The sequence below is a fragment of the Athene cunicularia genome, assembly GCF_003259725.1.
Source record: "Athene cunicularia isolate RWA chromosome 7 unlocalized genomic scaffold, athCun1 chr7_part1, whole genome shotgun sequence".
Lineage (NCBI taxonomy): Eukaryota > Metazoa > Chordata > Aves > Strigiformes > Strigidae > Athene > Athene cunicularia.
The window spans coordinates 14,476,110-14,501,102 of record NW_020799107.1 but is presented as its reverse complement, the minus strand read 5'-3'; the positions used below and the strand labels follow the sequence as shown (position 1 = coordinate 14,501,102).

The window sequence follows — 24,993 nt, the reverse complement described above, 5'->3', positions numbered from 1 at the left end:
AGGTGCAGGAGATCGTCCACATCCCGGCCGCCGCGCACCCGCCCGGCGCCGAGCTGGAGGTGAGGGCACCGCCGGTCCTGCGGGACAGGGGGCCGGGGGAAAACCAAACCCTTTCGTTCTTTTTTCTGTGTATTTTTAGCCCGCGATTTGGCCGATTAATCAAAGGGAGATGCTCGCTAAAGCGATTAGCGCGAAAGATAATGTGTTGCGTGCTCTCCCTGCAGTGCACCTACATCAAAATTGAGCAAGTCGAGAAGACCCACGCCGTGGTCCTGAGCCGCCCCTCCTGGCTCTGGGGGGCGGAGATGGGGGCCAACGAACACGGCGTGTGCATCGGGAACGAAGCGGTGTGGGGCAGAGAGGAGGTCTGCGACGACGAAGCTCTCCTCGGCATGGACCTCGTAAGGTTTGCACTGGCTCCTTTGGTAAATGGTACTGAATTGGGAATTTATTTGAAACATTTGTCCTGAGTTATATGGGGAAATACATTCACTTTCAGAAGACACGTCTGTGTCTTCTGCTGTTCTAGCCATGGTTAAAAATAAGTATTTCTGGGCTGGGAGCCCATGAGAGGTATCAGGTGCTAGGACAGAATCTGTCAAGGAAATCATCAAACGTTTTTCTCTCTACAAACTTTACACTAAACTGAAACAAGACTCTTAACAAGACCATAGCTGAACTTCAGGAACTAGCATTTGCACCTTTTTCTAGGGTCTGTACTCACTTCCTACTTCCCCTATGTATTTTTAAGTTTCAGTCTTAGCCAGGCATCTCCATGTAGATAATGATGACTGCTTGTGCCTGCCTTGCTGGCTGCCAGTGTAACTCATTAACCTACACCAGTCAGTCAGTTCTTCTTGGTACTTTCCCCACAGGACTTGCAGACATTTCCTAGGAGCCTTCTTCCTGCCTTTCTGTATTTCCATTTTGTTGTTTTTCCCCCATGTCAGGGACATAGAGGACCCACGTCAAACAAGCCCTTTAAGTGACTTGCTCCTTTCTCTTACCAGTTCATAGAAGCATCAGGTACACATAGAAATAGCATTCCAGTCAATTTGAATACTCAGGCTGAATAGTTGTATGTAAAGTTCATAGTTCCAAAGATAACATCTTCCTTTTGTTTTAGGCTTGGACTCGAGAGAGCGGACACAGCTGAGAAGGCCCTTACTGTTATAGTTGATTTGCTAGAAAAATATGGACAGGGAGGAAACTGTATGGAGAGCCACATGGTATTTACATACCATAACAGTTTTCTGATAGCCGACAGAAAGGAAGCATGGGTGCTGGAGACATCAGGAAAATACTGGGCAGCAGAAAAAGTAGAAGGTATGGATGATGCCCTTCATTTTAAACATTTCAAATGCAACAACAATTAGCAGTTATCCACTTTTCATTTACCATTTCCTCAAGGCATCAAACTAGCCCCCACATATGTGCATGCAACCCACAGGAGTTGCCTCCTAGGGCATCAGTGTGGAGCTGTTAGCAGCTTCACGGAGAAGCTGAGTCACAGGGGGCCTTCCCAGGGTCACAGATGACCACCTCTGGACTTGGAAGACAGAGGACAGCAGGAAGGTCAGCATCAGAATGACAGTAGAACGTATGCTCTTTAAGGATGGTGACAATGAATGACAATTTCATTTGGTGACAGGGTAACACTGACAGGATCAGTGCATTGGGCCCTGAAGTGGCTGATTTGTCCACTGGACTTAGTAAGACAAACTATGTCTTTGGAGGTCTAAGAGGAAGAATGTAAAGATGGGAATAATCAGGACAGAACCTGAAATATGATGGTGGCAATCAAAGTAAATGAGTCAGAACTGAGTGGAAGTGGAGTTTTAGTCAGAAGGGTACACATAGCCAGGGAGAGAGGGCCGAAAATAAATGGCAGGACTCACAGATCTTGTAGGAAACTCTTCAGGGCATAATTTGCTTTAGTAAGCTAATGGTAAACAAAATGCCAAGAAAAAGCATTAAATGTATTAAAATGATTCTTTCCTCACCTTACAAACAGGAGGTGTACGGAATATTTCCAACCAGCTCTCTATCACAACCAAGATTGACAGAGAACACCCAGAGCTGAAGGAATATGCTAAAAGCAAGGGCTGGTGGGATGGGGAAAAGGAATTTGATTTTGCTGCCACATATTCTTACGTAAATACTGCCAGAATGACCACATCCAGAGGCCGATACTGTGAAGGCTATAAACTTCTGAACAAACACAAAGGTATAATTTTTTTATTTTTTTAAGATACGCAAAGCATTTAGTGAGCTACATTAATTTAAACCATAAAGGATTAGACCTCTGATGCGGGCCATCATTCACAGGATTTGGTGAACCAGAATTTACTAGAATAACTTTTTGCCTAAAGGAGGAACACTGAACTTGAAGTCTTCTATCTATTTTTGCCAATTCGTTGATGAGGAAAAAATAAAACAAGGGTCAAACATCAAACACACACAGCTCCAATAACAACAGTGAGAGGTCACATTATGACTGCACCGCTAACTACTCTGTAAGACCCGCTTTTAAACATTTTGAAAGGCTATATATTATTACTGTACCTCCAAGAAAAAACAAAACAAAACAAAACAAACCCACCAAAGGCTAAAACAGACTCCTGGTAGTTTGCAGCCAGAAATAGAATCTTATGAACAACTTCAGTCTGGTATCATTCATATAGGCCTAAGACACCAGCACAGCATTCAGATACATATCTTGCATTTGGTTTTTGAAATTGTTTTTTTAATCTTTGTAGTTTCACTATAACTGCTACTCTAACCTTGTGTAGTCTAACATAACACAGAGGCAGAAAAAAAATCATTTTCTGTACTCTAATCAGGTGATCCTAATCACTAACTTATTCACTTATTTTTCAGACCTCTCTAGAAATAAGCTATTACTTCTCTTCTAACTGTATCCACCTGGCAGGTTTTTGCTGCATCTATATTCACTTGCTCATTTGAAGTAATTAATCTGAACCAAATTACATTGCACCCCTGTGGTTTTTTTATTTATTTGGCTGAGCTCTGCCAGACCAGGTTTAGCATCAGAATTACCCTTAGCTATCCTGCTCTAGTGATCATGTAAATCCTGCATTCATTTTGGGAATTGCAGGTTCTGAATACTGAAAGCATTTTCATAATACCTGTATTTACTTGTATTATAACAATGCTGAGATTCTATCAGTGTTTTTCATTCTAAATCCCCATTTTCAGGCATTTACCTGAGCCATTTTAAAAATCACACTAGGTGTCCAGGTTACCAGCCTCATGATTTCAGTTTTTTTATATTTATTTTAAATAGGTGCCCTAACTAAAAGCTATTTGGCTTACAGCATCAGTAAAATCACTAGTTTCTTAATCCATCCTTTGCAGCATTTTCACTCAGTGGCACTACAGTTTTCTTCCAGGCTGCCTACCATGTGAAGACCATTTTTAGATATACATTATTTATATTTCAAAAAATAGGGAATGTATTTCAGGAGATCAAAGTAATAAAAAAAGTCTAGTGGAAAATATCCAGTATCTTATTTCCAACTTGCAGTTGACAAACTGACTGTTGCTTCTTTTAATTTGATTCATCTAGTTTGCTGATTTCTTGAATTCTCTGACTTTCCCAGGCGCCTGTGGGAATACTTAAGAGTGTTTCCTTGCTGAACTGTAGTGCTGCATGCCTGTCTACAGGCAATTTGAATTGTGTATAAAAAAAATAATATTGGAGACTTCTGATTTAACAGCAGAGTGATTATTTTCAAAGGAAACAGCAAGGCAGGTTAAAAAAAAAATCTTTATGCAGCTAGAACTTCACCGAGGGAAACACCAAAAGATTAAATGGTGGACAATACCTTCAAATAAAAAAACAGTGAATGAACAAATATTTTTCTGCCATATGCATATACTCAACTGGTATATCAAATTTGAAAAGAAAACAACTGCAATTGCCTGTTAGAATACTGGATTGCTTGGTGATACCATGCCTGTATTTAAGCTTCAGTGGACGCTATACATAGACAGCAGTATCATGTGAACACTAGATGCAGAGGCCTGTGTGGAAAGGATTTTGTTTAACCTAACTTGAGAAGAAATAATTGTCTTCATAGACATTTGACACTATACCTCACAGAGGTAGTTGACAAATGGGTGTACTATTGTAGTTTCTGTTGATTCTGAGTATAGAACCTGTTGTTACTCCAGTGCATCCTTTCAACTGTCCACTTGAAGCTTAAGTGCATTGGAAGGTCAGATGATTAAAAAAAAAAAACAGACCCCAAAACATGACAGTCTTGGTGTTTCATTTTCAAAGTTACACACAAAATCCACACATAGTTGTTATTATTTTTATATTTCCAAAGCAACATAGTGATATTAACTGTGTACAAATACCAGTAACTATTATAGTAACACGGTGTTCAGAAAGTTCAGCTTTTAATCCAAGCTGCTAATTTTGACCTGAAAAGTTACTGTGTGAATGACCATTTGCTCGCCCTATGTATGTTACCTCTCTGGGAAACATCATGTGTTGTTGTCCTCCACCCTTTCTAAGTCATAAATGTTATAGTTCATTATCACCTACTCTTTGAAATAAACAATAATATTAAGTGTATTACATATTAAGGTATGCTCTTAGGATGATGTTGGGTTGCCAACACAGACAAACTAAAATTGGCATGGCCTATTAAAGGAAAAAGCAGCCAGTTGTAGAGAATGTGCCATTTAGTTGGTATTATAAGTAGTACTGTGTGTAAATAATTGTATTGTATCTTAAATAGGATCTATCACTTCTGAAATAATGATGGAAATTCTTCGTGACAAAGAGAGTGGCATTAATATGGAAGGTGGATTTATGACAACTGGAAGCATGGTGTCTGTACTGCCTCAGCAGCCTAATCTGCCATGTATTCACTTCTTTACTGGAACTCCAGATCCTGCGAGGTGATGTAGCTGCAAGTAATTAGGATAAAAAGTTGCAAATATCTAAATGAAAACGTATTGTAATTTGTTTAATTATACTTTTTTGCTTTGTTTTGTCAAAACGCAGAAGGAACATAATGTACGTTATGTATATTAGTGCTATCTACTAACCTTAGTGAAACACTGCTATGACACTGACTTAATCAGGAGATTTTTTTTTTTAAGACTTCTTTAATAGAAGAGGGAATTAGAAGAACAGGGAAAAATACAGCAATACACTGCCTGAACAATTTTAACTGTAAAGTGTCTGCTCTATTTTCTCTTTCTAGGTCTGCATTCAAGCCTTTCATTTTTGTGCCCAATATTACTCAGTTATTAAAAACTAGCTCCCCTACATTTGGTCATGATGATCCAGTTAAGAAGCAGCCACGTTTTCAGAATAAGCCAGATCGAAGACATGAGCTCTATAAAAAACATGAAAGTGCTGCTGTAGTTATGGAAACTATCAAGGTATGTTGATTAAATTAGATTTCAGTGCAAGCAGGTGGCTTATATAAGCTCCTTGCTCGCATTTTGTTAATGCAATACCAGTTAATACCCTTTGATGGATTGCAAAGAACACAGTAGTGCACCAGAAGCCTTGGCATCTGGCAGGCATATGTTTCAAACACTAAAAACTGCAACTAGCACTTCACTGTACTCCCAGGCATAGCCCCAGACAAGTATCTCTACTGCTCATCTTGCAGAACAGCAGGCCACACATACTCCTGCCCCAGTTAGATAATGGGGAAATGCTTGAGCAGCCACAGGCAAAATATACAGCTCCTGCTAAGAGTACTGAAACTTCTTCAGGACGCTGGTCTCAGGCAGTAAGGAGGGCAAGCCTTTTATCATTGCTTGGTATGGACAGGAAAGGAAACAAGATCACAAAGATAGCTGGACACAAAGGTGAAGCAGGGAGGCAGTTGCTTACTTTTAACAGTAGCATCTCTTCTACAGAGGTGCTAAATCATCTCTCCTAAATGTTCTAAAAAAAATAAGACATATGCTCACATAAGTTTTGGTAGTATAAACAAAATGAAAGCTGCTTTAGGTATTTATTTTCAATCCATCAGACAAGGATGCAGGGCAATGAAGTGAGTGCTAGATATTGGGAAAGTTGTGTAATAAAACCTGTCATAGTGCTAACTTCTACCAACACAAATTTGCACCCTAGAAACTATTGGAAGGTTAAAATAAGGACAGTAGAACAGAATTTTGTAGGGTGAACAGTACATAGTCTGTATAGTTTTTAGTGAAATACAGATGTTTCTTTTTGCAGGGACAAGGTAAAAAGATGCTGCAAGAGTTACAGGAGTTGGAGAAACAGAAGATAAGTGAAATGGAATCAATCCTGCAAAATGGATGTCTTGACATTAACCAAATGGTTAACCTTTTTTCACAGTGTGTAGATGAAGAACTCAAAATATATAGCTAAAACTACTACTTGAATGTGGTAAAACTCAGTTTTATGATTAACTTTTCTAATGAAGTGGCTATATAGATTACATCTTACTTTCAATATAGCAGTTAGTGTGGACAGTTTTAAAGATGCGGATTCATATTCAGGCCAAACAGCTTTTGGTTTTATGAAGCAACGCTGAAAAGGCTCTTCAGAGCTAGGCAGTAGCTTTGTCCGTCTGTGGCATAAAGCTGTCAGCAGAGATTGATTTTGTCAACAAACAGATGCAATTAGAATGTAATAGCTTGACTAAATTGCAGAACAACCCCATCTCTGGATGAAGAGCACCAACTCAGATTTGGAGAACTCAGTTCTAGTGTACACACAGGTAGCTTTTATAGTCAAGATAATCATAGCAGAATTTCACATTGCCTGAATTAAAATGGCCATGCTGAAGGATGTTCTAAAATGTAGAACCTATTACTTGCACTGAATAAAAAGGAATGTGCAAGTCAAGTAACATTGATATTTGAGAAAACCATTCTAAGACATATTTCATGTATAAACCTTCTACTCTGACACAAAATGAGGCTGAATTCAAGCTATATTAAAACCAAATCACAGTTATAATGTTACCATAGATTTGTTGTGAAATCTGATTATATGGAGTTCCACAATGCAAGCATGTGGCAAGTTATACGATTTTCACTTCCCTGTCTATATCCCTCACCCACCAAAAAATAAACACACTTATTTACATACAATATAATTATTGTCAAATTAATTCTGTATAACATCATATGGGAGGTTTTTTTTATGTTTCTTGAATTGTTACTTTTTAAAATTGGGCAACTAGAAAGGAAGAGGTTGGGGTACACATGTATATACATATACTCTGGGACATTTAAAAGGACTCTTAAAATTTTTTCACTTCATAGAAGGCCTTCTAATCATGACTTGTCTTGACAAAATTACTAGACTATGGAGTTAGTTTAATCAAGCATTTTGCCCTCTTCCTTCCTGATCCTGTTTAAAAGTAATGATCAATATGTGATGCTACTTTTATTATCTGTGGCAAGGGAAAAACTGAGCAAACAACAAAGCAAGAAGATTCTGGCTTTACTACATGATCAAGCAGGATAAAAATGTATGACTGGAAGGAGAAAAAAAACCCAGCACACTTCTGCAAACCTTCGGAAGAGAACATGAAATAAAGCATTAGAGCTGCGGTAGCAGTATGTGACATGACAGAGCATCCCCACAGAAAGACACAGCAGACCACAGAAAGACCATTCTTTGATGTTTTTCTATATGTAGTCAGTTTCTAGAATAATCTCAGATGCTAAAGATGGGGCTAAACACAGGCAGTTTTCTCATCCCTCCACTGGTAAAAACTAAGTATAGGCAAGCAAAAGAAATACATATACAATGAGGTTTGCAGAATAAATAAGAAAATTGAGAGCTTGTCAGAATTTGTTCTTCTTGATCCTACAATGAAAATAGAAGTTAATTTGGGGTACTGTGTTCAGATCCACAGCAAGAAGCTAATGACTCAGGAAAGGTTCTTGAACTTTCTAGTTCTAGTGATCCTATGTGTACCAAGTGGCAACGGCAAGATTGAATAGCAGGTAAAACAAAGTTTACTGTGAACCTTTTGAGCCTGTGTTGCCAACAAAATTTCTTAAAAGTTCAATAGTACAGTGGACATTCGTGAACTGGAAGGTATATTTAATAAAATTTTGCTGTATTTACCCATTTTCCTCATGGATGTCTATATCTGACAATCATGTGTCTTTGTCCTATTTCTGATCATCAGCTGTTCCACACTAGCTCTTTGATAACTTCAAAGCATCAATAAATGCTGGGTAAAACTGTGCTGGAAACCAAGGTGTGAGTCAAGTTTACAGGTAGCATAGCAAAACAAGAGAAACAGTTTTATGCTACAATGCAAATACAGTGAAGTTACACAGGAATGAAAGCAGTGAAGGTGGTGGGGCAGGCCTTTAAGTGAACTTCTTGGCCACTTAATCATAGTGTGGCAATCAACCAGGTTAAGCATATTGGTCTGCTTGTAATATAGGCAGATACAGTCCAACTGTTCCTCTAGTTTCTGTGCTGTTCTTTATTTACTGGTTTACACAATACAAAGTAAAAACAAATGTCATGTGTGGAGATAGATCAAGTGATGGCCGACAGGGTACAGGATATTTTGGTACCTTTTTCACTGGGATTTCATCCTCCTAGAACACATGCAGTGTAAAATCAAAAAGTGAACATGAAATCAGGAGGAATAAATAACGATACATTTAAAAAAAAAAAAATCAGAACGTCCTCTAGAGGGCAATCTTTGCATGTATTTCAGCTAGGAACACATTTACAGCCTATTTTAAAAGGTCTAGAGCTTTATGAAGAATCATTATTTTTAAAAAATTACTAAAATTGCTATCTAGAAAACTAAAAGTTTAAAACTGTGATAATGAACATCCCTGTTCATTATCACAATTATTTTAAAATTAGTGCTAGAAAAAAGATCCAGTGTTTCACTGGAGACTCCTTTGGACTTGTTCAGTGAATGTTTTCATGGATTTGTAAATTCCAAGTTAACTGAGATTTACCCCAAACAAACCTACCTTCAAAATAAAATAACTCATTGCACCACTGACCACATCTTTGAAGCAAAGCTATTTCTAACCACCAAAATTTCACACATCAGTAGATCAACTATTATATCAAATTGTCAACTATTTAAAAACTTGCCAGTGTTCCTTGGTGGAAGCAAGTATTTACCAGACACAAGAGTTACTTAACTTTCTAAAGCTATCTGAAGTCTACTCTTAGCTTCCAGAACTACCCAGTGATTTATAAACAGATTATTATATCCTGTATTTAATTCCTACTTTCTTTAGTGTATTTATTAATCATCATAGTCTCTCATCAGATTAATGAGCATATCAGCAGTCACAATGTTGTAACAGTTTATCTAACAGGATGTGGTGTCAGTTGTTAATTAAAGGTATTATCTTCTTTAGATTTGTAACAGGGAGCCTTCTCTAAGCAGAAATTTTGAGCAATTTCTTACTTAGAACAGATGTATTATGTTCAAATCTAGGGAAGAGCAGAGCCATTATAAAAAGGGAGGCAAGGGCATGACTTTATGATGATAGTGAGAAAGACAACAGTGCAAGAAGAATGACTATGCATAGGAACATAAAACTGACCTAAGACGAACTTTGTGAACATTTGAAGAATTTTCAATTTAAAAAAAAATATTTGGTAAGTAGACGGTAATGTGCAACATTCGTAAAGCTCTGTTTAGGCTTAGATGAAAACTGGTATCTTTGTGTGAACATCCATTAACAAGTCCTCTGCCTACTTAAACATCAAGGGTAGATTTAAGAAATACACTTTATGAAATCTCTCAGGAAAACACATTTGTCATAAATCTTGACATGCACACATAACCCTCCCACACCCCACATAACATCAAAGCTCAGAACTCTGAAATCAAGTAACAGATTTATTGACAAGTTACAGTATTTAGAAGCCAGACATACTCATGGCTTCTGCTCTTAAGTCACATATATCTAATTTTTCAAAAATATTTGATGGAGCTGTCTTCAACAGTTGTAATGGAAATATACTACTGTTCTCCTTTTTGGCCACAGCATGATACAAATGGCAATTATTTTTGTGCTGGAAAACGTTAAAATACATCAGTTTGTATAGCATACATATATGCAGTAGGATGCAGTTATGTTTTTGTGCACACCATAGAAGTGCAATAAGACTGACAGTAAAAGGGATTTTTTTTCAAATGTAAGTCTTGCATGGAAATTATAGCTACCATAAAACAACTGTTTCTTGAACAGTAGTTTAATGTTGCTAAAATCACTTTTAATTCTTAGTACAAAAGCGATGCATAAATAGCTATAATTAAAATCTGTACTAAAAAAAAGAAAAAAGGGAAATACTTTTTAAAAAAAGATGAGAAGAGTTATTCATATGCGTGAGCAAATAATTTTTTGTTTTAATACCTGGGTTCTTTTCCCTCACTATATAAAATTTTTATTTAGACATATAAATGCCGTTCTTACAGTTTTAAAAGGGCAATGTAATGGCTATTGGATACTACAGATTCTCAGATTCTGCCTTCAGTGCACTGGAATCTGAATGACTCTAGAGTAATCCTTTAAATATCACAGGAGGATACCTGAGGCTTATTAGAAACCTGTGTTAGGCAACCAACACCAAAAATTTCAGCTACACTAAACCCTAACTTGGATCTTCAATTAGGATCCTTTATATAATGGATTTAAAAGTCAATGTATTTAATTTAAAAGGTTTTATAATTGATAAATTTTTTCATCTTGGCTTGCACAGGTATCCAAGGCTTCTGTAACATCTTTATTTGAGGCTGGCACTTCTGAATTAAACTGGAAAGGCTAATTACAGAAGGTAAAAAAAAAAAATCTACTCTTAACAAAGCTGTTACTAACACCATAAGGCAAAACTTCAGAACCAATTGTTTAAATAAAATTCCATTATATAATTTCCCAATTTGGGGGAATGGTGGGTATTTTTATATGTTTTATAGATTTTGTAAGTTCGTACAAAACCTTTATTTATCCACTCAGTATTTCCTCAGCTTTAATCATCTGACATCAGAATCATCTTCATAACAATTCTGCTTTTACAAATGGAGGATTTTATCTTTAAGGAAGAAACAAACCACCTCATCTGAGGTGTGAACATCTAGAAAATGTTCCTGGTGTTAGACAAGAGTAGAACAGTAAGTGGGGTATGACAGAAGAAATCCTACTTCTATGAAGTCTGGGGGAAGCCTGACCATAAATGAATCAATATTTAATCACACTAAAATATGGAAAACATATAGCAACATGAAAAATACCTCTCATTCATGTTTTGTTTTGTTTTCATTGTCGTACCAGTCACTAAGGCTGCTGTTATAATGTCTCTATAATATGACAGTGACACAGGTTTACTATTTGTTTTGCTCAGAATGGAAAAAATGCTCTAAATCCAGAGCATCTCGTTTTGTTCTATTTCCATTCTGGCTGGAACACTCACTAAATATCACTTGCTACCATTTCCTTCAGAACAGACACAAGTAGAACCACATCTCAACTTTACAAGAGAGAATAACAAAATTCTCCAAGAGCCCTGAGAAAGAAGTACTTCCAGTTTCAGTGGTGAGGGCAGAGGAGGTGGTCACACTCAGCCCTAACTGCCTGTCCTCTGCCTACCTGCTCAGGTCAATGGCTCTCAACAGCAACTGATCTCTTAGGAATAAAGCGGTAGTACAAATATTCATCCCGAAATTCAAATTCATTTGTAATATGCTGGACAACACCTCCTTTCATCAGTCTGTCTCCATACATCACAGCTTCACCGCGGTCAGAGGCAAGGCCAACTTGCATGAGCCAGTTCACCAGGTCACAGCCAAAGAAGATGCCAGTGGAGATCTTTGCACCACACCTGTATGTCAAAGGAATGATTCACCCACATGTTCTGTAAATCTGGTATCACCACTGCACGATGGGGGAAAGGCAAGGAAAAATAGCAGGAAACAAGGAAAGACATCATGATAGTTAAGAGCATGTTAGAAGAGAATTTGCAAGTTTTGTATATTAGGGACATGCCAATGTTCACTACCTTTTCCTACAAACACTTCCATGAGAAGCAAAATGTATGTACAAAGTTATTGTAGGCTTGTGCGAATAAACTTCGGTGAATATAAGTAGCAATTTTCCTAAAAACACACACAATGTAATTCTATTTCTTTGATACTTACTTCCCACGTACTCATTAGCATGACCATATTCTGCAACAAAATATCTGATTTGAGTGTGGCATGCCCGTAGCAACAGGGACTCAATCTGCACTTTAATTCAATTTTATAATTTCTCTACAGCTTTAAACAGACACTAACTGCTTACATATATTGTCAACAAAAACCATTTAACTTGCATATCTGGTTAAATATTTACCACACAGGTAGTACTAAGAATAAACAAAACCTTTACAACAAGACTAAACTAATTTTCTTTTACATATTTATGAGGCAATGCCACTAACCTCTACCTAGCTGCAGTAAAAATACTATTCAGAAATTTACCTGCAGCAATGACTGTTTCTGGTTATCTAAAATCTGCTTTGTGGAACCCAAGTGCAGGGTTTCTGAAGATGATTAACAGCTACACAAGACAGCAAAAAAAAAACCCTCTTTTTTTTTTAAAGTTAAAAAGCAGCAGTAACACAGAGCAAGTGTTAACATCTATTAGCAGAGAGGCAAAAATTAAAATAAATAAAAATCCATGATTACAAGGTCTCAGTTATTACAGTATGTTTAAATCAAAGAGATTAAGATTAAGATAGATGAATATTTAAAATGAGAAGATAAAAGCTTTAACTCACAAGGAGAAATAAAATATGAAACTCCTTCCACACAAACATAATATTAGAACAATGAAGCAACAAATGTCAGAGTCTGATGTAGTCTCAGATGGATGTATGATTAATAACCACAAAACCCAGCCAAATGAACAGCCCTAAGCCTAAGAAACCACAGTAGCAGCAGAGGCACAGGAAACACAGCTGTAAAACCTGTCCTATTTCAAACCAAACATTTTCTGATACATCCTTTCTGTCTGGCATGAAAGCAGCAAGTCTCTGAACTGCCATATTTCATTTTTCCTAAACAGATAACTTTAATACTTTATTTCTTATGGAACATTACTGACTTCTGAGGAGACTGAATGAAATCATGATGCTGTCGAAAACAGCTCTGAAATGCAGTTTTGGACAATCTGATCATTAAGAGACCACCCTATCCCACCAAACTAGTTATACTTAAAAGCTCACAAGACAAGAACAGTAGAAGTGTCCTGCTAGAACAATTCATCATGTCTCCATTTCATACTGTGAATATTTAAATAAGGGCAGAATATTTTTCTTGTTCCAGCTGCTTCTGTCTGCCTTTCTATTCTCATCCACCTACACATACCTGAATACATAATCTTTGATTTGGGTATCTTAATTTGCTTCTGAAAGCTTTGCTGATCTCAAAAATTGAAGTTCAGGCCTCACAAGATGAATAAGCAAAAAAAATTGGTATGAACTCAAAAGGGGTAAAGGTCCTGAAACAACTATAATCTCACATACTGAGAGTGGCCTCTGAGTACACACTGACATCAGTTGCAACAGCTTTGCCTCCTGTAAAAGCTGTTAATTAGTAAAGTCACATAAATACTGACACAATAATTTCAAAACAAAAGAAATGAAGGGTATCAAGTTTGACAAAACTCAGACACATGCACTCTATCATGGGTTTTATTGTATAAATTTTTTCAGGAAGCTTTTTCTCTCCTGAACTCCAGCTAAATGCAACTGGGGCAATGCTTTAAGAATATAAAACTTTTTAGAATTTATGTAAATCCCAGGTGGGATAATGCAGTAACTTGCACATCAATGTTTCAGTGTGAGACAAGAAACACTTCTGTTACTACTAAATTTTTAACCCTCACCTTGAGTTTGAATATGTCACAACAGGAATTGCCCACAAACAGATTAAACTGAATTTCATTATTTTGAAACAATGAGCTATGACCTTTTTATTGAGTTATACATACAGGGAGGAGCCTTACCTTCTGCCTCTGACAATACTTTTGACACAGTGATCTCTATGATAACGAACAAACTGTTGACAGGTCATCCTGATTTCCTCTGGTACAGAGGGATCTGTATGCCCTGCTGCTTCTCTTCCTCCCCAGAAAAATTCAAGTCTTAAAAAGAAAAAAGAAAATAAATTTAAAACAGTAAATCAACCAGAGGCATTTTTAAGGAAACTGCAAATAACAGAATGGAACGCATAGGAAGTTTATTACAACTGTTTTACTGGTTTTGTGCCCAGTACTTCATATACACTCTTCCTTCATAATATACCTGTATGGCCTTTGAACACTGAGAGGTTTTATTCTAGGCTCAGATAGAAGGAAAGACAGAGTGGTTGGGAGCCAGCTTTGGCTGCTGGATTCACACCACAGCCAGCTAGCTCTAGGTTAAAGATGGTTTTGTACAACTTCTGCCTCCACAGTGAAATGTCCATCCATACAAAGTACTTGCAAGAGGTTATGAATACAGGTTCAGCATTCACATCTAAGTTTTAATTATTATTTAATTATTTCTGAAGATACATCATGTCACTGATCCAATCACATACTTCATCATCATTTGCCAAAGATTTTGTCTCTAAGGAGCCTGTGAGATCTGTGTCTTCTGGAATTTCATTAGGACAGCTGTGAAAAAACTCATGCACAGTGAGCTGCAATTAGCTCTTCACAACTGGGAGAAGAAAGAAATTTGGAAGATTGAACAAACAGGAAATGGCATGCAATGGCACTGAACATTAAGTACCCTTTAAAAATTATTATTGTTAATAAAGAAGTTTATAGGTGTATGTATAAAGATTCTATTTACCTTCGCTTGAACGGTAGAATAATTAGATGCTTATCTAAGCCAAAAATACCAAAGCAAATGAAGCCCTGGAGGAAAAAAAATTACAGAAAAAGCAACATTAAGCAAAAACTTTGGTTTCTAAAGAATGTAAATAAAATGTTAAAAGCTCATTGCCAAAACACCCATGAAAAGTAACTATCTTCTCTAGATATAATTTAAAATGCATTTTGTTTCTGATTTTTTCATTTGGGCCTTAAAAAGACAGATTAAAATGTAACAGGCCAAAGAAACTCTTCAAGAAACAGTTTGGTTAACTTAACGCTGTGACATGCCACCTAACACTTAAGGGTAATGGCTATCCTTACATAGCCAGTTATTTAAATCTATCATTGTTAATGTTAAGAAAAGAACTGACTTACTGTAATTGGAATGCTAGAATGCTCTCTAGTTAATTCATTTTTCTGTGCCGTTTTTGTATCAAAACTACTATCATTATTTGATACTGCAGCACATCTTGCAGGCACACCTGTCCATGGATTTGTAAAACATTCCACTAGTATGTGTGTAAATACCGCCTTGCTTTCACCTTCATAGATAACCAAGCTACCTTGTGTCAGTTTGCACGGAAATAGACTATGTGCAGCTGGAGCAATTACACATCTAACTGTCAGCTATTGGCTGATGGTGCTGTAACTGAAACTGAAGAGGTAACAACTTAGAACCTTACAGTGAAAATATCCATGTAGCCATTTTGTACCTATTTAGTTACACTGGTGTTAACTCCACAGAAGCTACACTACTAAAGCTTTCTGGTACAAATAAGGCTAAAATCCTACTTAATTTCCACAGGCATTTGGCATTAAGTTGTCATTTGTACCTTTGAAAATGTTCATGAACATAAAAGACACGCATTATGGTAAGAAAGCTATTAAAGCAAATGAAAAAGCTTGAGAAAAAAAAGACAAAACAACATAAGGAGCTGGTAACTTCAGCATTGTTTGAGGACTTCAACTTACAGTGCTTGTAACAGCATCTGCTGCAACACTCACTAAGAAAGTAATTTTCAGAACAAACATTGATGAGTACCTGACCAAAATTAAACACAGCACAGAAGAACTGCAATTCCACATAGAGCCTTCCAGGCTCTTGGTTGAACAGCCACCACAAACAACTGGAAAGATTCTATTAAGGAGAAAAAAAAAAAAAAACTAAACAAAACAACAAAACCCACAAACCTCACCTGACTGTTCAAAATCAAAAGCACTTTCTTACATGCTAATAGATTATTGCACCATTTTCACCATCGTTATTTAACAAATGATTCAGATAAAGACAAATAAGAAGGAATAAACACCTTAAACCATCATTTTAGTTAGGCTTAATAGCTGGGGGTGGAGGGAAGAGCTTGTTTGTTTTTAAACAAAATAATGCAAAACATACCAGTGTAGAGGTCCTGCCCCTTTCGATGTTTATGTAAGGTACTTGCCTTAAGCATACTCACATATTCAACCTAACACAGACAATATTAGCCCAGACAGATCTGCAGTATTTGTCTTTAAGCCTGTTTGGTTGAGATCAGTGCTTTCTACATATTTTCTGCATAGTTAAGATTGTGTTAAGCTGAAGCACATACCACTTCAGCTATTTTAGATGCCTGACAGTAGGAAAAAAACTCCAAAGTTAACCCCTTTGGGTGTAAAGGCTAATTCTTTAATGTAACTGGTCTCATTTCATGGTATCCATGTAATCATTCAGATACAACTAAAGGCTAACATTTGGGACACCTCAAATATATAAGATGTAAAAGAATATATTAGCATGGAATATTTGATGCAGGAAATTTGAGAAAGGGAAAACTTCCATTTTGTAATTTAACAGAACCTGAAAAGCAACAATAGTAGCTGTTACACTACATAGTTGTGCCACACTGTCCTGCTTTGCAGCATTACATATTTGTGCCATAGTATTTTCCAGTTAAAATAAAAATACTTCCCCCCAAGTGTCATCCACAAGCAGCTCAACTTTAAGCATTACATTCAAACAGAGAGTTGTTTTTCATCTTTGTCACAGGTAAAAATTTAAATTTTATCCCTAATGCATTATGTTCTGGTATTGTACACATCTACACGGGAGCGGCCACCTTCACAGCTGTGATCTAGTCAGTAATGATGCTTGGCAACACCAACTCAGCTGCCCTGCCTCCAAACCACCACTAAAAGCAACAAAATTGCATTTTCTCATTTCAGATAAAGTCTTACATTATTCTTCATTACTAAAGCACCTCAGAAAATTCCAAGCTCCAAATATAAGCATGATTAGATGGAACAATTTTTGTACAGTCTCCTTCAGAAGTAGAATTCACTTTATATTTTCAATTGATTATTGTCTAGGGAAGAAGACTAGCTCTGGAGAAAAATAGGAAGAGGGGCAGTAGTGATTAATTAATTACCAAATTATATAATTCTTTTTTTTTTTTTCTTTTTACAGTTCTCCAGTGTGGCTTGCTCACTAACATCATCAATCTTAACTTGCCTTTAATTTACGATATGGCACAGAAAAATTAATTTTATTATATCCCTCTTCCAGTAAGGGACCAAAATAAAGCCTCTAATTTATTTAATGAATTGTTACATAAGTAAATGGAAGATTTTTTACTGGACTGTCTACATAGCTTTCCTAAAAATCATTCCACCTCAATGAGTTAAACAACATGGGGAGAAAAAATATTTACGGCAAACAGGCCAACAATAAGAAGTAAGCACAGCAGCACATGTCTGGCCAGCTGTTTGTCTCCGGTCTGTAGAAGCTGTTCTTCCTGAGCCAATACACAGGTTTGAGTACTGCAGTGACTCACACACTGATCAGCTGAAAAACAAACCAGAATCTTTTATTAGGCTTCTAACTTACAAACTCCATGAGCAAACTCCTTCATGTAACTTCCTGAGTTGTAAGTATCTGTACTGAAGTCACACACAAAAAATTTAATACTAGCTTTGACAACAGCCTGTTCAGACATCTATTCTCACATGAAACAGTAGTTTACATGTGCTCGTAAAGTGAGGAAACTTTTTGCAACAAAACTCTTCTTTCAAAGGTTTAATGCAAACTTAAGTTGTGGTTAACATTTAGAAAACACTACTAGAAATAATGAAAAAAAGGCATTTCTCAGAACAGTTTTTTAAAATTAGAATTTCTGGAATAAATATTTCAAATATAACATCAAGTCTAATGTTTTTACTCTGTATCTCAGCATTGTTGAGCTCTAGAGCAGACAATCAACCATATTTAATTTCAGTTCTGTGACTATATTTTGAATATGGTATAATCAGAGCACTGTCATAATTCTATCAATCAAAAGAGCCAAACACACAGAGAATGGATGCTTGTCCTCCAGCTACAAAGCTCTAAGGAAGTCCACGTATCTTCCTCTAGATGGCAGCGAAAAACTTCCTGGCCAAAGACACAACTAAAGAATTTGCACCAGATACCTGTCAGTACTTCAGTGGGATAGTAGAAGGATTAATATTTATTGCAGCCAAAGGCACACAAGTGTATCCATTACAAGTTGCTTTTACTGATGTATAGTTCTGAAGTGTTCACTCAGCAGGTCAAAAAAATTTCCACTCAATGTTAAGATATTTTCTGCCTTATCTTTTAGGATAAGAAAATTAAACTGGCCTTTCCCTGTCATTGGCAAACATTCTTATGATGCTTGTCTGAACAACTTAATAGATAAAAGAGTTGGCAATAGGTGGAAAGCTAGTATTTTGTGAGAGGAGACATAACTATGTCTCAGTGTGACATATTTAGATTGCTTCAAAGTTATGTTGCATCCAAACAAAGCATGAAGGTATGAACATCCCTGTTAAGGATGCAAAAAAACCCAAGAAAAAGAAAATAGGAAAAAGAGAAAGGCTGCACTGCAGCTAGCTTTGATTATTGAAAGCAATGTATGAGAATGGGCTGAGCATGCAGTTTTCCATCAGGTGCTGAACAGTCACAGCAATCCATTTCTTTTATTTCAGTGACTCCTAAGGCCCCCTTAGTCAATTTTCTCCATCTCTCTCCCCTAGACTTGAACAGTATAGCAGCATGGACATTTGATCTAAACTGCAGTAAGTACCTGCTCCTCTAGATCTCATTCAGGTTTCTCATTCAAAAATTGTGCATTATTACAACAAAGGCTTTTTTAGAAGACACAAGATGTGAATATGAGAATGTAAAAAAAGTCTGTTTAGGTTGAAAACTTGAGGCAAAATAGGGTTATGCATTCAACTTTCCAGCATCTAAACAAGGCAATGATGAAGCAGTAAAGTCTGAATGCTCAAAACTTAGTGGTAGAAAAACCCAACCCAAAACAGCCGTCCATCTTGAGTACTGAAAGGTTACTAACAACTAACAGGCAGAAGAGAGCAAACACCTAAACACTGTCTAATACTTGATTTTAATATGAAATATAAATGATGCAGGTAGAGTTGAGAGAACACACAAGTGTGGAAGAGTTTATAGTACTAAAATAAGGAGACACTACTGCTTTACCTGTCTCAATTGGAGGAACCTTGCTTTCAACAGCATTTGACACTGCTTTGCTCTCTCTAGCACAGGATAATTCACCATTTGTTGTTTGACAAGAACAGCAACCTATTAAGCATATACAGTAACAGGATAGTTATCTTCCTTCACTACCATAATTTCTTTTACAAGTATAACAATATATTCTATACACCTTTAACTATTATACTCAAAAATGACCCAAAAGGAGAAAGCAGACAATTTTTCCAATTTGCTGAGAGGGTAAATGGGTTACACTACTAATATGTAGAAATATTTAACATAGCAATTCCACCATGGAAGCAATGCAAGTACTTCTAGCTAGAGGGAAAACATATGGGAAGTGATCAGACAGACTACATACAAACAAGGAAGTTTAGAAACACATAGAGTAGCAACACTGCTGGCATATAATCTATTCTCAGAGACACAGTTTAGTGGGTAAACAATCTAAGATACCTAGTGGACTGCATTTACCACATCCTTATCAAGATACCCCTACTTACACAAAAACCATACGGATGGTTTTTTCCTGTCCACTTCCCCCACCCTTACAGTGATAACCACCAAACTTTCCTTGGAAAAAGAAACCTAAATCCTTGGGCAGTTAAATGTAGATTTTTTTCTGCCCTAGTGTAACACTTGAAGGTGTAAACAACTGTCCTTCTTAGGTCAGAATTACATTTTGAACATTATTTTATTTTATTGCATCCTGAGACATTTGTTCTTTTACAAATCTACTTTCTCTACCTCTTTCTGCAGACGGCTGTGCAGAAGATCCTGGAGAAGGCTGTGCAGAAGATCCTGGAGAAGGCTGTGCAGAAGATCCTGGAGAAGGCTGAGGCACAGTGGCTGAAACTCGATTGCCCTCACCCCCTTCCACTTCAACATCCTCCACTTGGCTACGTGGTGAATATGGGTTCAATACCTCATAGCTTGACTCTTGCCTACTTCTGTTCATGCACATAAGTGAGACACCTGACATCAATATACTGATGAACAGGATCACTGCTGTAGTAATTATCTGTTAAGAGAGCAAAGGAAATACACTTAAAACCAAAATAAAAATACTTGCATATATCTGTCTTTCTAATTTCTGTACTTTCCTAAAGATACTAACAAATGCATCTGACTAAGACAGAGTTTTCTGTATTTACTGCTCTTGCATCTTGTAGCACTGAAAGAACAATCAGTATATTAGACTTTCCTTGACCAAGTAACTCAGACTTTTTTTTTCTTTGTTTTTAAATTGGGGACTCCTATTTCCAAATTTTTTTTTTCCCCAATATTTCCAGTAATCCAGAAACATCCCCTGATCATCATCATCCTTCCCCCCAGGATCATCAGTGCTCCAGTTTAAATTCTGTTCAGGTACCTTTTAATTCCAAAGAGGAATGCGCTCTTGTCACCCTCTGACACAGCTCTAATTTCCATGCTTTTGCCAATGAGGAGCATCCTATTAATTAACCTTTCCTTCTAATCATCTGTCACCGATACCTAGAGTCCACTCTGAGGCTATTTACTACTTGTGAAAACACCACATGAATAATCCTGAGACACTCATAGCATCTCTATCCATAAGACAGAGGGAAAACATGACAATTAACTATGCTAGTGCACTTTGCATCCTCTGACAAGAGAAACTATTGGTAAAAAAAAGTAGTTCAAGCTGAGGGACTTTCAACCCATGATTGTGCAGAGAAGGCTCCCACAGTGCAAGCAGTTACTGCTACACAGGTAATGTAGATCCTATCTATTACAGACCAAAAGCCATTAATTAGCTATTGGACAGTAACAATTTTAGACAATTATCAAGCGAGACTACAAATTAGTCACCAGGAAAAGGGCTCTGCAATTCATTACCACTCCTAAGCCTTTTCTCTGGGAAGCCTACTCCCTCTTCTTCTTAGTCACAGTCGCCTAAATGTGAAGGTCCTTGTTCAAACAAGTTTTCCTAATGGTTCATTACAGAAATACATTTTTGTATCAATCTATAAGCATTCTATAATGATACTGTTATTGCAGTAGCCTATATTTCGACTGAAAGCTACTTACATCAGAAGCAGAAAACACTATTTCTCAATAATGTATTAGACACAGCAGAAGTCTGACGTGATGAGGACAGAATACGTTCATACCTGGTATTTTCCATAGAAAAAGGCAGAGTCAATACTAGCGTTGTTACGTTCACCAACAATTAGTAAGATACCCACTAGAAGTGTTGGGATTCTGTAAGAGCAAAATGGGAACAAATTAACATATTTAGCATGCTCCCACTAATTCTACAGGGAAACAACTGAATTAACTTACCCCCATCCAGCTATGATAATAAACCCAATGGGAATCTTTACTGTTTCTCTCTTTCTCAACAGAAACAAAGAGAAAGACAGAAAACCTAAAAAAAAAAAAAAAGAAAAAAAAAGCCTTGTTTATTATTAAAAAGGGAACTGATAAATACAATCTAGAAACTGAGTGACCTGCTCCATAACCATGACATTCTTCTCAGCCCTTCAAATAGTTCAAAACTGGTTTTCTAGTTATAGTCTGAGAAAAAGAGAAACACCTATTAACTTAAAAAAAAAATAATTTTAATCATGAAATATGGAAGAAATTCCATGACCTTTTATATTAAACATCAATTTCTAAATGCTTAGAAAGGTTCACAAGTGTAGAAAATATGTCATAAGAACATTTAAAACAAGTAATTAATTTCTTAAGGTATCAACAGCAGTTGTTCTAGACTGACACTCTTAAGTAACCAACAAATAATGCTGTATTCTGTTATACAACATTTCTTTAAAAACTGACTAGTCTTTTTAAATTCAATGATAAATTTAACAAATAAGTTTTACACATTTTTACATATAGAACTATATATAGAAATATATTCTGGAACTGCCTATTCTATTCACAACTCAGAAGCTCAGCAACATTCCCCATGCTAAAGCAAAGCTAGTATTTATGTTAGGCTATACTAATCATGAGCTACCTGTGTCAGCTAAACACAAATAACACAGGAATTAAACCCTTATAGACTTCTGGACTCAAGAATGGTATATAAAGCCTCCTGAATACCTGAATACCCAAAGTATTTTTTTTTTAATTTTAATCATACATCTAAGGTTCTCCAAGATTCCTGATGCATCTTTCAATTCTGTCTACTTCAAATAATCCCTTCATTAATCATTTACACCTGCATAACACACATGTTTTTAGAATTTACAATTGCCAGGGAAAGAAGTGTTAAAGCTACTTTGGCATTTCCCCTTATTCTATATTTCCTACTTCTTTGAGGCACAAAGTTTTTAAATCTACTTAATGCTGAATAATTAAAATCTTAAACCTGCATTACTTAAAAATCACTGATAAGATTTTGCCTAGATGAAGGACAACCCACCACATTCACTGTATTTGTAATGGCTTTTGCCTCAAGAGCAGGTTCTTGTCTGTTGTTACAAGCTAGTAAGGCTGCTCTGTTTAGCAAAGATAAACAAGACTTGCCCTAGGTATAAGCTTCCACTAACAGCAGCAGTGCCTGACACCAAGCCCTGTGTTGCCAGTGCTGCAGCGTGGCAGAGCTCACAAGTATGCATATTTGTAGAACTACACACAAGCGAAAGGAACAATTACTCTGAGTAATATAATAATATTATTTCACTACATTAATCTTTTATTACAGTACCTAGGTTCTGCCTAGAAATATCATACCTGTCCACAGGTAGGTGCTATAAAGTGAGCTGTAGAGGAATATAAATACTAGGATCTGCACGGTGATGTCTTTCTCTTTAACAACGAAATTCCATACCACCATTCCAATACAAGCAATAAACTGGAAAGAAAGGTAAGATGCCATCATTTAAATGGGGAAAGCAGGATGAGAAGAAAAGCTGTGTGGTATAGCTACAATAAGCTTCGAAACTCCACCCTCAGATTCACCGGAATCTGACTTTATGAATGGATAGTTCTCACAGCAATAAAGCAGTGCAGCAGTGAATTCAGTATTACAGTGATGTCACTCACTACAGTACCCTATTTTCAGGGGGTTTTTTTGGACAGCAACTATATAGCTCAGATAAACTGGGAGTAATGCAAGTCAGAATAAAATATGTGATCTTTATATATCTTATAATAAGTAAAATGTAAAGCTTTTGTTGAGTACAAACCATTTATCTGAAATGATTTAGACATGAAGCTGTGGTCAACAGATGTTTGTTCAACCAAGAATTTTACAAGTTTTCACCCAGTGATACTGCATACATGACAGTTTTAATACTGAAGGAATATGTAAAGATAGGCTGAAATATTATGGAAACAGTAATAAAATAGTTGAATTTTTTTTTCAGATGAAAGCTAACTTTGCTGTTAAAGACAAGAAGCACCTGCAACTCTCATATGTGACATTCTTCAAATGAATCATGATCAGAAAGTTTACTATATATATATTTTAAAAAACCCAACCCAACTCACAGAACACACCAGATAGCACTACCACACAGATATATTACAAGCACAGGCTGCTCTCACTGAATTTAACAGGAGTTGTGCAGTTGATGTCAAGGGAAGAAGGAACAGAAGTACTCTGTAGTTTTCTCTCAGTTTAAATAACAATTAAAATTAATCCAGAGCTAGTTGACTTTGCCCTTCCCTAGCCACCAGCCACGCATTCCCACAGTCCTTCCTTGCATCAGCACTGGCACCTGTTTGATCCCTCAGCAAGCCACTTCAGGGAGCTAAACCAGCATGTGGATTAGTTTTCCATTTAGCACCTTGAATCAGGTCACCACTTTGCTGCTGATCCTGGCATTGTTGACTTCAGATTGGCATAAACTGATACAGAAGTGCACCCAACAGTACTATGCAGTAACTAAAAATATATTTCAGAAGTCATTCTCCATTCCGATTGCTGCTTTGTCCATTCTGCTGTTTGAGAACCATACCACGAGCATCAACAATCATTTTCTTCAAGGTTGTATTTTATGGCATTGAAATTGCTTAGACAGGCTGCACATTAGATTCCCCTGCCCTCCACAGATGGCTACAAAGATATCACTGTAGAAACCAAACTTCTAAAAGTTTTAAAAGTCTTTTAAAGACCCCCAAATTCACACAACAGCATTCTTCTTACTACTGACCTGAGCAACAAGTAGATTTGTTGTAATCATATGAGGAAGCTGTTTGTATTTCTTACTCAGAAGAACAACAGTAAGAGACCAGATCTGTAACATACAAGAAAAAAAATTGAACTTAAGAGTAGAATAAACCTCAAAAAAACCAGATGAGTATTCTGGCAGACTATGGTGAAAGTAAATATACAGCAAGCCTTCTTGAAAAGTTTCTTAGCAACATGACTACTGTAGTCAGTTCCACACCAATCTGCTGCCAGCCACTATGCCTCAACAACTACAGCCAGAAAAAGCAATGCATCTTTGTATTCTCATGATGGTGAAATATTTCCAGGAAGCACCAAGAACTTGCCTCTGGTGTGCATGTGCAGAAGCCTAGTTTTCCCTCAGGACACAAACTACCACAGACTAGCCCAGCAATTCAAAATCTAAAATTCTCACCACCACCACCACCACCATGTCCACCCCATGCCCACCCCCACCCTGAAT

At 36.8% G+C, this 24,993-nt stretch overlaps 2 protein-coding genes across 6 annotated transcripts in view; one reads left to right on the top strand and one right to left on the bottom strand.

The window, feature by feature from the left end:
* Nucleotides 1-6: 6 nt before the first annotated feature.
* On the top strand, nt 7-7,115 carry SCRN3 (secernin 3). Its single transcript, XM_026852780.1, has 7 exons — nt 7-59; nt 225-406; nt 1,127-1,326; nt 2,015-2,227; nt 4,773-4,935; nt 5,244-5,424; nt 6,236-7,115. Exons 2-7 carry the CDS (start codon nt 306-308, stop codon nt 6,389-6,391), a joined length of 1,014 nt encoding a protein of 337 aa, XP_026708581.1. The 5' UTR covers nt 7-59; nt 225-305; the 3' UTR covers nt 6,392-7,115.
* Nucleotides 7,116-11,286: 4,171 nt separating this feature from the next.
* The window catches only part of GPR155 (G protein-coupled receptor 155), a 28,998-nt gene continuing 15,291 nt past the window's right edge, over nt 11,287-24,993 (bottom strand). For 2 of the 5 annotated variants that reach the window (XM_026852774.1, XM_026852776.1), the window contains exons 6-16: nt 24,514-24,597; nt 23,090-23,210; nt 21,692-21,776; nt 21,520-21,610; nt 20,132-20,405; nt 19,370-19,471; nt 17,562-17,695; nt 15,917-16,012; nt 14,852-14,916; nt 14,020-14,157; nt 11,287-11,851 (exon numbers count right to left, since the gene is read on the bottom strand). In XM_026852774.1, coding sequence (XP_026708575.1) covers nt 11,629-11,851; nt 14,020-14,157; nt 14,852-14,916; nt 15,917-16,012; nt 17,562-17,695; nt 19,370-19,471; nt 20,132-20,405; nt 21,520-21,610; nt 21,692-21,776; nt 23,090-23,210; nt 24,514-24,597 — 1,413 coding nt within the window. In that variant the 3' untranslated portion in view covers nt 11,287-11,628. Of the gene's footprint in view, nt 11,905-14,019; nt 14,158-14,851; nt 14,917-15,916; nt 16,013-17,561; nt 17,696-19,369; nt 19,472-20,131; nt 20,406-21,519; nt 21,611-21,691; nt 21,777-23,089; nt 23,211-24,513; nt 24,598-24,993 lie in introns of all 5 variants that reach the window. The other 3 variants (XM_026852777.1, XM_026852779.1, XM_026852778.1) reach the window with 3 other exon arrangements.

What these genes read in the sequence shown, in the direction of transcription:
- SCRN3 (XM_026852780.1), top strand. Translation starts at nt 306, where the DNA reads ATGGGGGCCAACGAACACGGCGTGTGCATCGGGAACGAAGCGGTGTGG. An exon ending in GGCAGCAGAAAAAGTAGAAG is followed by an intron (nt 1,327 to 2,014) that starts GTATGGATGATG and finishes CCTTACAAACAG; the next exon opens with GAGGTGTACGGAATATTTCC. An exon ending in ACTTCTGAACAAACACAAAG is followed by an intron (nt 2,228 to 4,772) that starts GTATAATTTTTT and finishes TATCTTAAATAG; the next exon opens with GATCTATCACTTCTGAAATA.